Source organism: Theropithecus gelada, chromosome 3, assembly GCF_003255815.1.
Source record: "Theropithecus gelada isolate Dixy chromosome 3, Tgel_1.0, whole genome shotgun sequence".
Classification (NCBI taxonomy): domain Eukaryota; kingdom Metazoa; phylum Chordata; class Mammalia; order Primates; family Cercopithecidae; genus Theropithecus; species Theropithecus gelada.
In genome coordinates, this window is record NC_037670.1 from 31,595,686 (window position 1) to 31,610,614 (window position 14,929).

At 43.6% G+C, this 14,929-nt stretch overlaps 1 protein-coding gene across 10 annotated transcripts in view; it reads left to right on the top strand.

Annotated features, from left to right (window-relative positions):
* Positions 1-14,929, top strand: part of TIAM1 (T cell lymphoma invasion and metastasis 1) — a 444,177-nt gene that overhangs the window by 377,678 nt on the left and 51,570 nt on the right. For all 10 annotated transcript variants that reach the window (XM_025380044.1, XM_025380046.1, XM_025380049.1 and 7 more), the window contains one exon: positions 2,984-3,208. In XM_025380044.1, the coding sequence (XP_025235829.1) occupies positions 2,984-3,208 (225 nt within the window). The remainder of the gene's footprint in view (positions 1-2,983; positions 3,209-14,929) is intronic.

Consider the following 14,929-nt stretch of genomic DNA (forward strand, 5'->3'; position numbering starts at 1 on the left):
ATTATAATGATACTATAATTATATAATTATGATTATAATTATTATATAATTATTATCTTGATATATGATATATATAAAAATATGATATATGATATTAACTTATATATAATATATAATCATTAACATAATTATACTATATTATATAATTATATAACAATTATATATAAGTATAATTGTTTATGTAATTGTTATATAATTATGATGTGTAATTATTACATAATTACAATGATTGTATTATTATAATTTCATCTGTAATATCTATCTATCCCTATTTCCAAAGAAGGTTGTATTCTGACATTCTAGGTGGACATGAATGTGGGGGGACACTCTGTTGGACCCACTATACTAACTGTAAATAAATGGGACAGGTAAGTAGGGCTGGAAATCCACCTTTGTTTCTTCTTGCTATGGGATTTGTAGTTTCATCCAAGCAGTGGCAAAATAATACGTGTTGAATCTCAGAGATCAACACATCCAGGTCAACTGTGCTTAGATGTACTTACCTTGCATCTGTTGTGTTAACCACTGCTGAATGGAGCAGAAAAGGGAAATTGAGTGTTGGTCTTCGCCACCGCTTTTTTTTTTGTCCTAGTTCAGCTGGGTTCTGGGTAGTTCATGGCTAGCTTTGCAGAGCTACCTGTGCAGGTTATATTGACCTGTCCTGTCAACACTGGAGAAGTGCAACTGCAGACTTGGCTCTGCATGGAAAGGCAAAGGTGTGACGAGTGGGAAGTCAAGTCAGAATAATGTATCTGCTGCAGACTGTCATGGAGGAGCATTTTCCTTCTTTTTCCTTCCATACTTTCTAGGCCATAGGCAGCCTGGGGCCAGAGTTTGACACAGTCACTGAGCTGTATCTCAGCAAAGAGCAGAGATGACAGGATTTCTTCCCCTTCAAGCCCAAAGACTGATTTTTATCTCTTTCAGCACAATGAGTGTGCCGGTTTGCGTGGCACGGGGGTGGGGAATCTGCCGCCCTGGTTTCAGTCACATCCTGTTTTAGTTCTTTGAATCTGAGAACCCTGGTGTTAAATGAAGATGAACTGTCATCTGTACCAACCCCCTTGCTCTGTCCTCAACAGATGCAGGAGTGATGTCCATTCTGTCCTTCTGGTCCACAAACACGATCCCAGCACCCGGCGTGTCTAGAAAGATATTGCGGGTATTTTATGTTAAATTTAGCTGTGAATTGGCCGGGCACGGTGGCTCACACCTGTAATCCCAGCACTTTGGGAGGCCGAGGCGGGTGGATCGCCTGAGGTGAGGAGTTCCAGACTAGCCTGGCTAACATGGTGAAACCCTGTCTCTACTAAAAATACAAAAATTAGCTGGGCATGGTGGTGCGCACCTATAATCCTAGCTACACGGGAGGCTGAGGCAGGAGAATCACTCAAACTGGGGAGGCGGAGGTTGCAGTGAGCTGAGATCATGCCATTGAACTCCAGCCTGGGCAACAAGAGCAAAACTCCGTCTCAAAAACAAAACAGAACCAAAATTAGCCAGGCATGGTGGCACATGCCTGTAGTCCCACCTACTCAGAAGGATGAGACACTTGAACCCGGGAGACAGAGGTTGCAGTGAGCCAAGATCGTGCCACTGCACTCCAGCCTGGGCAACAGAGTAAGACTTCGTTTCAGAAAAATAAATAAATAAATAAAAATTTTAAAAAACTGTGGATCACCTGAGGTCAGCAGACCAGCCTGGCCAGCATGGTGAAACCCTGTCCCTACTGAAAATACAAAAAATAGCCAGGCGTGGTGGTGAGTGCCTGTAATCCCAGCTACTCTGGACGCTGAGGCAGGAGAATCGCTTGAACCCGGGAGGCAGAGGTTAGCAGTGAGCCAAGATCGCACCACTGCCCTCCAGCCTGGGCAACAGAGTGAGACTCTGTCTCAAAAAAAAAAACAAAAACAAACAAACAAACTGATTTCAGATATTTTAGAAACCTGAATAAGGATGTCCAGGGCGTGTGACTCTGTGAAGCTGGGAAGTGAGAACTTCTTTGTAGGGTCATTTGCTGCAGAATCTGAGTGGCATGCTCGAGGACCTGGGAGGCTTTTTGTTCCTGCAATTTATCATTTGTCTTTGCCTGCCCCTCACTCACTCCGTTTTTCAAGTTGGTTTTTCCATATTGGTATATAAAATTAGAAATTGGGCTCCTTTTTTCTTCCTAGCTGAAAGGATTATTTTATTTTCTTTCATGTTCTTCCCAACCTCTCCCTTTCTCAGGCTGCTGGAATGTTTCTTCCAGTGCCGGTTTGAACTGCACCTTGGTGTCTCAACTTCCTGTTCTTCTAGGTTGGGCTTGCTCATGGTCATTCCCTTGGGTCACAAACTTTGGCAGTTCCCCTAGCTGATCCTTTGGGGATCTGCTGAAAGAGCTTCATCCCAAGGTTCTGATGTAGTTTGAAAACAAAACAAAAAAGGGCAAAAAGGATTGCATTGGGTTCTTGAAACTGTCATCTCTTAAGTGTATTTGGAATGAGACATCCTTACTTCTGTCCTCATAGCCAGAGTGAACACCCTGCATTTTGGTTCCATGGAAATAATCAATAGGTATTAACTGGCTGTGACTTGAGTGTGCACTGAGGCATGAACATGCACAAAACACAGATGGCAGTCATCAGAGAGCACTGTCATTCCACCCTCGCCCCACCCCAAAAGTGTAGGAAGATAGCCTGAATTAATTAACATTTGTGAGAAATTGGCAGATGCTTGGAACACTTAGATTAACAAAGGAGTAAGTTTGTTTGCTTGATGTATGAAGGACCGGCTAGGCATGTTGTCACCTGCAAATCTAGAACCTTCAGAATCTGAGGCCCTTGTCCTTTCCTCAGGATCACTTCTGAGCACCGCAGCCTGTCTGCAGCAGCACCTGGGGCTGTGAGACCCACAGCAGGTGTGCCCTGTATAGCGGAGCTCCTAAGCTGTCGTGTTCTGATTATGTGTGTGAAATTAAAAATTTTCCATCTTGCGTTGGCAGGTCTGAAAGCAGGAGATGAGATTCTTGAGATCAATAATCGTGCTGCTGACGCCCTGAACTCTTCTATGCTCAAAGATTTCCTCTCACAGCCCTCGCTGGGCCTCCTGGTGAGGACCTACCCCGAGCTAGAGGAAGGAGTGGAGCTGCTGGAAAGCCCTCCCCACCGAGTGGACGGCCCTGCGGACCTCGGCGAGAGCCCCCTCGCCTTTCTCACCAGCAACCCAGGTATGACTGTGCAGGGTGCTGGGAGTGAGTCTGAACTCCGTTCTGCCACGACCCGGGGGGTTTATCACGCAGCGTGTGTGTTTCAGTGAGTGCCTCTGTCTGGCAGGTGGTATAAAATGTGTACACAAGATGTGCTGGTGACTGGCCCCGCATTTCCTGTTGAAATTTCAAAGGCAGAGGGATCTTTATTTTCTCATAGACCTGTTTTGCTACAAATCCACCTGTCACCCATGGGCAGCTTTATAGTGCTTCTGCTGTTTCTCATTTTGGAGAAAGGTGAATGTTTAGAGGCCTTTGGCTGTGGATAGAGATACGGAGGCACAGAAGTGTTGGGAATTGGGCCACGTGTGGTGGCTCGCACCTGTAATCCCAGCACTTGGGAGGCGGAAGTGGGAGGATAACTTGTGGTCAGGAGTTTGAGACCAGCCTGGGCAACATAACGAGACTCTATCTGTATGGGAAAAAAAAAAAATGAGCTGGACACAGTGGAGAGCACCTGTAGTTCCAGCTCCTTGGGAGGCTGAGTCAGGAGGATTGCTTAAGCCCAGGAGTTTGAGGCTACAGTAAGCTGTGATTGCACCACTGCATTCCAGCCTGGGAGACAGAGGCCTGTCTCTTAAAAAAAAAAAAAAAAAAAAGAAGTGCTGGGAATCACATAAGATGCTGAGACTAAGTCCTACCTTCTCTGTCATCTTCCAAACCACCCAGCCCTGCTTTCCTACTGTCTGAGAGAAGGACGTGAGTTGAGATGCTGAGAGGCCCGGAGTGGAAATGTGTGCAGAGCTCTTGTTTGCTCTGTCTTTTGGGCTTCTTTACCCTGAAGGCTGAACCTGAGCCCATCAGTGACCCCCCTGCCCTGCCCTTCCTTCCTCACCCCCTCCTTCTGGCAACCTGTGCTCATTCTACTAGAAGCAGTGTGAGTGCCACCTGCTTTTCGAAGTCTTCCTGTGACCCCACAGAGTTAGCTCTGTCCTCTGGGCCCCCACGACCCTGCACGTTTGACTTCCATGTGGGCTCTCATTAGATCATGCGATTCTTACTTGCTTGTGTCTCTCTTTTTGCCTAAATGTGTTTCCTGAGACTGGATTTATATTCCTCATTTTCGTCTTCCTGGCTCTTTACGTGTGGTTCACTACGTGGGTGGCCCCGTCTTGTTCAGCAAGAGAGTGAGTGGATGATGGAACAGATGAGCAGCATAGATTGCTATCGTTTATTTCTCCATGACTGGGTTCTAGGGTTTGGGTTGATTTAGTAAGTTGGGGTTTTGTCATTATTTTCTCTTTTCAAAGCTTGGGATAAAAAAAAAAAGAGGGTTCCGTTCAGAATCTGAAATGGAAGCCTCTTGGGTCCTTGGATATTCTTGCCCTGCTATTGTTTTTCAAATCGTTTTCTGAAGCTCGGCTTGCTGAGGAAGCAGGAGCCCTCATTCTTTTGTTCATTGACTCCTTGGAATATTTTGACAAGTTGAAGCTTCAGAAAATTGATTGCCCTCAGTTACAGTTGACTTCCTTGACTCATTATGTTATTGTGGTCCCCACATTTCAATCACATTTTGGAAAAGTGACTCCAGTGAGTTGTGTACCCTTAATAAAGGAGAATGAAGACCATAAAGGCTGTTGTTTCATGTGACCACAAGATGGCAGGCTCGACCCCATCAAACGGTTCACAGATACAGTTGTTTCTGGAATATGACTTTGAATGAGACATGTTATGTTAGATTAGATTATTTAAAGGATTTTATAAGCTTGCACACCTACGTGGTATAAGCAACAGTGTGTACCCAACTTTCTTTGGATATTTTTCTTCTGTCTGAGCCCTTCTTCTGCGTTACAGATACGGGAAAAAAAAAAAAAAACAGGTTGGTAAACTACAACCCACAGGCTAAAAGCAGCCCACCACCTATTTTTGTAAATAAAGTTTTATTGGAACACAGTCATGCCATTTATTTACACCTTGTCTCTGGCTGCTTTCTCTCTGCAATGGCAGAGTTGAGTAGTTAGTAGTTGTGACAAGGACTTAGAGTCTGCAGAGCCAAAACTATTTACTCTATGGCCCTTTACACATAAAACTTGCTGTCCCCTAATGTATAGTATGACTGAGATTGCTCACAATTTGTTTTTTTTAAGGATAGCCACTGTTAATGTGTTGGTCTATTTCTTTCTTCTTTTTAAAAAAAAAAATCTGTGTATGCATATGTATATGTACATGTTTGCTTAAAAATCTACTAAAATACATTTAATAGAGTTTAAAATGCATTGAACAAATCTTTACATGCATTTAAAAGATTTTTAAAATGCATTTTATATATATCTATTTCAGAAATATCTGCGAATTTCTGTGTGTACAGTTGCTGTCTGGTCTTTTGTGTGGTGGAATTTTAAACAACTAGACTTTACACCTGACTACATGTTACCTCCTTCAGACCACTCACCTTTGGAGGCTGTGCACTAAATCCATGGACCCTGCCATTATTTTGAAGCACATTAAAACTACAATTTTGGGATCATCTTTGGAAGGTTTATTATTATTTTTTTTCAATTAAATGGCCATAACTCGGAACTATTTTTTAAGTATTTATTTACTATGTGCCAGGCATGGAGCTGAAAGTATGATAATAAGTATGACTCAATTTTGTGCTCCAATTTATGTTTTAGTGTAGTTTTTTTGTTTTTTCATTGCTTTATCTTTGTGTTTTTTTTTTTTTTTTTTTTTTTGTAACGGAGTTTCGCTCTTGTTCCCACGGCTGGAGTGCAATGGCACCATCTTGGCTCACTGCAACCTCCGCCTCCTGGGTTCAAGCGATTCTCCTGCCTCAGCCTCTTGAGTAGCTGGGATTACAGGCACCTGCCACCTCGCCTGGCTAATTTTTGTATTTTTAGTAGAGACGGGGTTTCACCATGTTGGTTAGGCTGGTCTCGAACTCCTGACCTCAGGTGATCTGCCCGCCTCGGCCTCCCAAAGTGCTGGGATTACAGGCATGAGCCACTGCACCCGGCCACATTGCTTTATCTCTTGAAATCTTGCAATTTTACAATCATCAAAAATCCTTCAGGCTAGGCATTAGGATTAGGGTTAGGGTAATCCCAGCCCTTTGGGAGGCCAGGGCAGGCGGATCACCTGAGGTCGGGAGTTCGAGACCAGCCTGACCAACATGGAGAAAATCCGTCTCTACTAAAAATACAAAATTAGCCGGGCATGGTGGCACATGCCTGTAATCTCAGCTACTAGGGAGGCTGAGGCAGTAGAATTGCTTGAACCCAGGAGGCAGAGGTTGCAGTGAGCCGAGATTGTGCCATTGCACTCCAGCCTGGGCAACAAGAGTGAAACTCTGTCTAAAAAAATAAAAAAATTCCTTCAGAACAGAGTCTGCTTTGTCAAGTTAGGTAATCAGACTGAGTCAAGAATAAAGCATGAAAGTAAAGCCACTGTATTGTTTGGTTTTTTATTTTATTTATTATTTATTTTTGGTAAGATTTCTAAACTGGCTTCAAAATTAGTAAATTTCGGAAGAATTTCTGAATACTCTGGTCAAGTAGCAGCCCAATTGGACCTGCTGGCGGGGAGAAGGCGCTTCACTTCTCCACCTGGGTCTCTGCCTATCTACCTTCTAATTGCTTCTGCTTTCTAGTCCCCACTTAACAATGGAAGATAAAAGTGGAGGCAAGTAAACAGGATAAAATAACTGAAAGACTGCTCCGTGATGGGGCAGAGATAAGCAGTATCAACAGACAGCTGCAGTTAAAACAGAAAACAACCAAGAAAATTTTGTACAATGGGCAGGCTGGACTACAGCCTTAGTCTAAATTTAGAAGTAACTAAAAATAGGAAACATCCTGAGTGGCAGGTTTGAGGTTTGATGGGAGTAAGTTAAGGTGGATGATTGGTGTCCTTGACAGAGAGCCTTGCTGAGTCTCAGGGACCCTGGGGTCCACGTGAGTGCTGGCTGCTGCCTGGCTGCTGGAGGCTGGTCCTGCAGAGCTCCACGGTCTCACAAACTCAAGTGTGCAGACTTGGCCAGGTCCTCCCCTAAGAACCCTGAGTGAGTATGGGATTAGCTTTCAAAGTTGTATTGTTTCTGAAATGCTTTCTCATAGAGAGGTTTGTTTCTTCTATGTGGAAGCATCACAGCCTAGTGGCTAAGAGTAGGGCCTGGGACCAAGTTCTTTGGAACTTAGTCCATTTCTTTGGAACTCAGTCATTGGCCGGGGGGACAGAGTCTTACTCTGTCACCCAGCCTGGAGTGCAGTGGCAGGATCTTGGCTCACTGCAACCTCTGCCTCCTGGGTTCAACTGATTCTCCTGCCTCAGCCTCCCAAATAGCCAGGATTATAGGCACCCACCACCACGCCCAGGTAAATTTTGCATTTTTAGTAGAGACCGGGTTTCACCATGTTGGCCAGGCTGGTCTCAAACTCCTGGCCTCAGGTGATCCACCCGCCTTACCCTTCGAACGTACTGGGATTGTAGGCATGAGCCACCGTACCCGGCCAGAACTCAGTCCATTTCTGTGTTCATCAGCTTCATGACCTTAACCTGGTCATGTTTAATCCCTCCGTGCCTCAGTGTCCTCACCTATAAAATGGGGATAATGGCACCCTATCATCTCACTGGGCTATTGTGAGGACTAAATGACGCGTAAAAGTAAAGCGTTTAGAATATTACCCAGTAAGTGCTCAATAAATGTTCTGTATATGAAGCCATTCCCTTATGGGGCACATGAGGATTCCCTGGCCTATGACCAGAGATTGCTCTTTTTCAGCCTTCTCCCTGCCTTCTATGCTGCCTCAGTCTGCAACAGGTGAATTACCTGATAACTAAGTTTATGAATGACACCCTTTTATGTTTTCCTTTCTCAAGTAGAAAGAAATGAATTCTGAGGTTCCTGGGTCCTTTTTCAGAGCTCATGGAGTCATCTAGTCTGGGATGGGGTCTGCGTCTGCATTTGTTCTGGTGGTTGCTTCTAGCGTCCAGCCCTGCTTGGGAGCCACTGCCTTAGGTCACCAGCTCTTCCTGGTTATTGCTCCCCGCCCTTTTTCTTGTCTTGGTGGAATCATAAGATAATTGGAATTTTACAGTGACATGCAAACCTTCTCTAGTTTCTTGATCACATTTTGTGATCTGCTTCGCTGAGATTTTTTTGTAATGAAAATTTGTTAGGTGGTCCTGTAGTACATTCTCCATTCTCCCGTTCCTTGGTTTACAAGGGAAGCCTGCTGCATGGGTTGCCATGTTGGCTTAGAAAGCCAGGATCTGCATAAGGAGAGTCTATCCTGAGTGTTCTCTGTAAGACTCAGTTTCCTATCCTTGGCTGTTTGCCATCCCCGAGTTCTGGTTGCAATCTTACTGGAGCTACTTTCATCTGTTTGGGTTTTTTTCAAAGCATTTGTTTTCGTACGTATTGGTAGGAAAAAAAGGGAAGGATGTCTAGGACAAAAAGATAGTTCCTTCAGTGGCTGTTTTTATAAAAAGATCTTAGCAGTGTAGGGGAAGCTAGAATAGGAAGTTGCAGAACTGTATTTGTGTGAGGTTTCAAAAAAGTCTCTCTTATGTTCTTGTGTGATTTATTTTGAATACTGATCTGATCTAGCAATATTAACAATCTGGGCTAGGTAATGCTTTGCTGTGGGGAGCTGTCCTGTGTGTTGATGTTAGACAGTACCCCCGCAAGCCACTACAAGACAATGGTATGCCACCTCCGCAAGTTGTGCCCATCAAACATATTGGCAAAAGGCCACTGGGCAGCAAAATCTCCCCCAGTTGAGAACTACCGGCCTAATTTATTAAAAGGTATAGCTCTGTCACCCTGTTAGGAAAATGTTGCAGGGAACATCAGTATAGGAAAGTAAAGCAAATCTAGATGTAAAATAGTTTTTTAAAAAAGTTTTATAGGCCGGGCGCAGTGGCTGACACCTGTAATCCCAGCACTTTGGGAGGCTGAGGCAGGTGGATCACCTAAGGTCAGGAGTTCTAGACCAGCCTGACCAATATGGTGGAACCCCATCTTTACTAAAAATACAAACATTAGCTGGGCGTGGTGGCACACGCCTGTAATCCCAGCTACTTGGGAGGCTGAGGCAGGAGACTCGCTTGAACCTGGAAGGTGGAGGTTGCCGTGAGCCGAGATTGCACCACTGCACTCTAGCCTGGGCAGTGGAGGGAGACTCCGTCTCAAAAAAAAAAAGTTTTATAAAGCATTTGAGAGAATTCCAACACAAATACCCTTTTATGGCCTTGTTTTTCCTTCTTACATCGAGGAGAAAGCAAAGAAAAAATAAATGCAATTATGTAAAAGTAATTATGCAGAACCCCAGCTTTTATGCAAATTATAAGAATCATAGTTCAAGGGACACCATTAGTGTCTTTCCAAAGTTTCAAATGCCTGTTTCTCTCTCTCTTTGGGTTCACGTTCACTTTATTTTTGTGGTACGTACAGCTCTGCTGTGATTGTCCCTAGAATTCCACTTGACCAGTTGGGGCGAAGCACGTGCCTTTGGTTTACCTCAATGAGTAGCCCACAGGATTACATTAAAAGTGCCAGAGGCCAGGTGTTGGTTGTGGCGCACATCTGTAATCCCACCACTTTGGGAGGCTGAGGTGGGAGGATTACTTGAGCTCAGGAGTTTGAGACCAGCTTGGGCAACATAGTGAGACTTTGTCTCTATAAAAATTTAAAAATTAGCCAGGCGTGGTGGTGTGCACCTGTAGTCCCAGCTAATCAGGCAGCTGAGGCAGGAAGATCACTCGAGCACAAAAGGTTGAGGCTGCAGAGATCCTTGATCACACCACTGCACTCCAGCCTGTGAGACAAGCAAGACCCTATCTCTAAAAAAGAAAGTAACAGCCTGGGCACGGTGGCTCATGCCTGTAATCCCAGCACTTTGGGAGGCTGAGGGTGAATCACCTGAGGTCAGGAGTTCAAGACCAGCCTGGCCAACACAGCGAAACCCTGTCTCTACTAAAAGTACAAAAAATTAGCCAGGAGTGGTGGCAGGTGCCTGTAATCCCAGCTACTCAGGAGGCTGAGGTAGGAGAATCGCTTGAACCGGGGAGGCGGAAGTTGCAGTGAGCTGGGATCGCACCATTGCACTCCAGCCCAAGAGACAACAGTGAAACTCTGTCTCAAAAAAAAGAAAAAAAAAAGGTAACAATTTTAAAAATAATAAAAGTTCCAGCGTTCTAAGAGCTGCTTCTTGTTCAAAAAATGGTTATTCCTGCTACTGTGTTGGAGAAAGCCTAGTGCGTGTGGCTAACAGCAGGCCCATGGCATGTTAAAGGCAATTAGGGCCGGCGCTGGAGTTGGAGAGTCAGACCCTTTGATAAACCTCAGGCGTGTCTGTCTGATGCCAAGTGGAAGCCTGTGCTCTGCAGTCCAGACCAATGTCCCTCCTGCAGGAAGTAGATTAAACAGCGTTTGTTGAACAGGAAAGGCCTCTGTGATAGCCGTGAAAGTCGAAGGCACCTTGCTTCAGAGCGAGGAATTGCCAAGCGCTGAGCACGGACAGCCGCTTGGTCTGCGTGGGCGGGACGTGCCTCTGTGCAGTACCCGTGAAGTGTGAGGTTCTATTTTGGTCTGATGTTCCATGGAGATGGCCTGGAGCTCGATTCTGAAAACCAAAGACAGTCAGGCGGCAGGGAGGGGCAGCAAAGGAAGAGGAACTGCACAGATTTCTCTTCCCACAAACAAATATGGTCCAGGGCTTCAGGTTCTCTGAAGTCTCACAGATACCCGGGCAGCACATGGTCCTCTGTTTGTTTGTCGATAACATTTGGAGCCATGCGCGCCTGGTAAACTGTCGGCCTGCTGTGCTTCTTGTCACACAGCACATGGCCTGCTTGGGTGGGCCCTGCTAGGGCCGGGGGCGGGGTAACTTCCAGTGAGATTTGACTGATGACACCGTCAAATCCTGCGTGTGAGAAAAACATGTTTCGGAGACTGAGATGCTCTATTTTGATATTTTTAAAGATTATTAATGTACTTTATATTTGACTTTCACAACAAGCTAACAGGATTAGTAAGTTTTTACGGATTTTTGAATTTCTCTCTATAGGAAACAAAGACTGAGATTTTGTGACATTTGATTAAAAAGAAGTTATTATTTGTCTACCAAGTTCAAGTTGTAACGTTCCTTTCTCTCTCTTTCTTTCTTTCTTTCTTTCTTTCTTTCTTTCTTTCTTTCTTTCTTTCTCTCTCTCTCTTTTCTCTCTCTATTTTGGTTTGTTTTTTAGCTTTGTTGGACGGGTGAGCATTTATGCTGATCTTATTATGGGTGCTTATATGGAATTCTTAAAATCTTATAACAGTAAAATGACTGAAACGCAAAATAAAATTATATCCTAACGGTTGAGTTCCAGCTAAATATCTTTATAGACAGTGTCTAAGCTTTCTTTTGCCCCCACCCCCGGTCGTTCTTTTTCCATCAGGGATTTAAACTCAGGCATTTAAAAGACTTTTTAAAAGTGTAGTGTTATAATTGTTTCTCTTTGTCAGTGTTTGAATTGGAGGATCTGCTTAAAACACAGTGTTAAGACATCTCACGAGGCCAGAATATTTTTTCTTCCTCCTTTAAGCTTAAGTCTCACATGGACTTGAACGAAGCCAAAGTAGATGTGTCTAATCTGGGTAAACGAAAGGTAAATCTCAACGTAAACTTACACTAATATGTTTGTACTTTCCCAAATCTCCTCGTTGTCTGTCCTGCTAATGGTGTGTGGGAGGTACTGATTGCAAACATTTTCACAGTAACAAAAATATTATTAATGGAAGTAACTTAAAAGGCAAAGCATTGATTTTACCTGTTCACAACAATGAATTTTATTTACAGCATTACCACAGGTTTTTTTTTTTCTTTCAAGTAGAATTGGGGTTTCACTCTGTCACCCAGGCTGGAGTGCAGTATCACAATCATGGTTCACTGCAGCCTTGAACTCCTGGACTCAAGCGATCCTACTTCTCAAGCCTTTCAGGAGTTTGGGATTACAGTTGGGAGCCACTGCGCCCGGCCCTATGGAGGCTTTTGACTTGGCCTATGGACCCTGTCTGAGAGGGTCCGCAGTCCTGCTCTGGGCTTCTTCATTCCCTGAGGCTTTGTCTCTCTAGATTGAGCCCTCTTCCCTCTCCCCTGCGCCTCTGCTGCATGCCTGGCCATGTGCTCGGTACCGAAATATGGACGGGCATTCTGCTTGCTCTGGCTGCTTCTTTGGCCACCGCCAAGCCTTATCTTCAGTCTTCTCTCTCTGACTGGTAGCAGAGCTGTCGTGCATTGTTTCCTGGTAAGTAGGTGGGGACTGGAATGTCCAGAACAAAGAAGATAATTCCTTCAATTTCTATCATTAGGGGAAAGCCTCTTGCCTACTACTGTTGTGAGTAGTACAGAGGAAGCTAGAATAGGAAGTGGCTAAATTCTGTTTGTATGGGATTAAAAAAAAAAAAAAAAAAAAAGTTGACAATGGTGTTGTCTACACTTCTTAAGCTGGGAGTGTTTAGAGAAGGCCCTAAAGTATGGGAGTCAGAACAATGGCCTTTCCCACTTGAATTCCCTCTTCCTGCCATGCTGGTGTCTCTCCTCAGCTTCCTTGAGGTGTACCACAGTCAACTCCTGCGTTTCTGGCTTTCTTGTATCATGAAATTCCCCCTAATCACTTACTGGTTATCTCCTACCACGCAGCAAACTTGCTCACTGTTCTGTGGCTCAGCAGTTTGGGCTGGGCTCAGCTGGTTGGTTGTTCTGCTGATCTTCCCTGGAGTCACTCATGTGGCTCTGTGATCCAGTGGCTTGACTGGGGCTGGAGGGTTTAAGATGGCCTAACTCACTCCCACGTGTGGTGACTAGACAGCTGGGCCACCTTTGCTTGGGGTCTCTCATTGGAGGCTAGCTTGAGATTTCTTTGTATGGTGGGCTCAGAGTTACCAGCAGGGCAAGATCAGAGACTGCAAAGTCACTTGAGGCCTTGGCTCATAATTAACATATTATCTCTTAAGTTGCATTCTGTTGGTCAAAGCAAATCACAACACCAGCCCAAATTCATGGAATGGCAAAATAGACACAAAAGCCTGTGCTTAAAGAGATGAAATAAATAATCACTGTCATCTTTGCAGATGATCTGCTGCAAATTGCATTGCCTATTTTAATTCATTTTATTCAGTTAAGGGTAGAAAACATGACATATGGGGATAAAAAAAATGTATGCTTTAGAATCAGATACATCTCCAGTTATTGATTTGTAGGAGTTCTTTTATATTTTAGATGTTAATATTTTGCTAGTTATATGTATTGAAGATAACTTTTTTAGTCTGTAACATGTCTTCTTGTATTTATGGTGCCTTTTTACAAACAAAAGTGTTTAATTTCAGCAAAATCTGAATTTTCAATCTTACATGGTTTGTACTCTTTATATCTTGTTTAAGAAATCTCTCTCTCTCCTGAAGTAATAAACACTGTCTTCTATATTTTCTTCTAAAAGATTTACAGTTTGGGCTATTCACATACTGATTTATATCTCTGGTACTGATTTTTGTCAGTGGTGTGAGTTGGGATCCAATGTTATGTTTCTTCATATGGCTACTGTCCTAGCATCGTTTATCAAATATTCTATTCCTTTCTCACTGGTCTGCAATGGCACAACTGCTGTATTTCACATTTCCATATACAGATGGCCCCCACTTTTTTTTGTTTGTTTGTTTTTGAGATGGCATTTCACTCTGCTGCCCAGGCTGGAGTGCAGTGGCACAGCTCAGTTCTCTGTAACCTCCGTCTCCTGGGTTCAAGTGATTCTCCTGCCTCAGCCTCCTGAGTGGCTGGGATTATAGGTGTGTGCCACTACACCTGGCAAATTTTTGTATTTTTATTGGAGATGGGGTTTCACCATGTTGGTCAGGCTGGTCTTGAACTCCTGACCTCACGATCTGCCTGCCTCGGCCTCCCAAAGTGCTGGGATTACAGGTGTGAACCACCACGCCTGGCCAGATGGTCTCCAATGTATGATGATTTGACTTAATGATTTTTTGACTTTGTGATGGGTTTATTGGGGCATAACCCCATCATAAGTTGAGGAACCTCTGCATGGGATAGAGGCACTGTTTCTGAGCTCTCTGTTCTGTTAGCCTGTTCTGCACTGCTTTAGATTACTGTAATTTTATAATATGTTTTGAGATCTGGTAGGTAAAATCCCCTAATCTTGTTTTTCTTTTTTAAAACTGTCTTTAGTGTTATTGGCCTTTCTTTCTTTCATAAAATATTTAGTTCCAAGAAAAATGTTGCCATTGTGGTCTGCATCCATACAGATTCTTTGGTATTGCTTAAAACTTATACTGTGGCCTGATATGTGGCCAATTTGCATAAGTTGCTAATTTTTATGGAAAATGTATATTCACCAATTTCTTGGGTATAGGTTTGAAACGCATTCATGGATCAAGCTGTATAATTACTGATGTTTACGTATTCAGTATCCTGACTAATCGATTGTATCTGACATTTTTGAAACTTTCTTTATGTTTGCCCAATATAGTTTTCCAACCTTTTAATCTTCTGTGTCTTTTATGTTTAAGTCTATCACTTCCATACAGCATGCAGCTGGGGCTTTGTTTTGCACTGTTTTTTTCTATAATCTAAACATGAAATTTAAGTATTATGTTAGGCTGTCTTACATTTATTTAGAATATCTACATATTTTTATTTGTTTCCATTATCTTGTTTTGCTCAATTTGTCTCGCTTGTTTTTCTT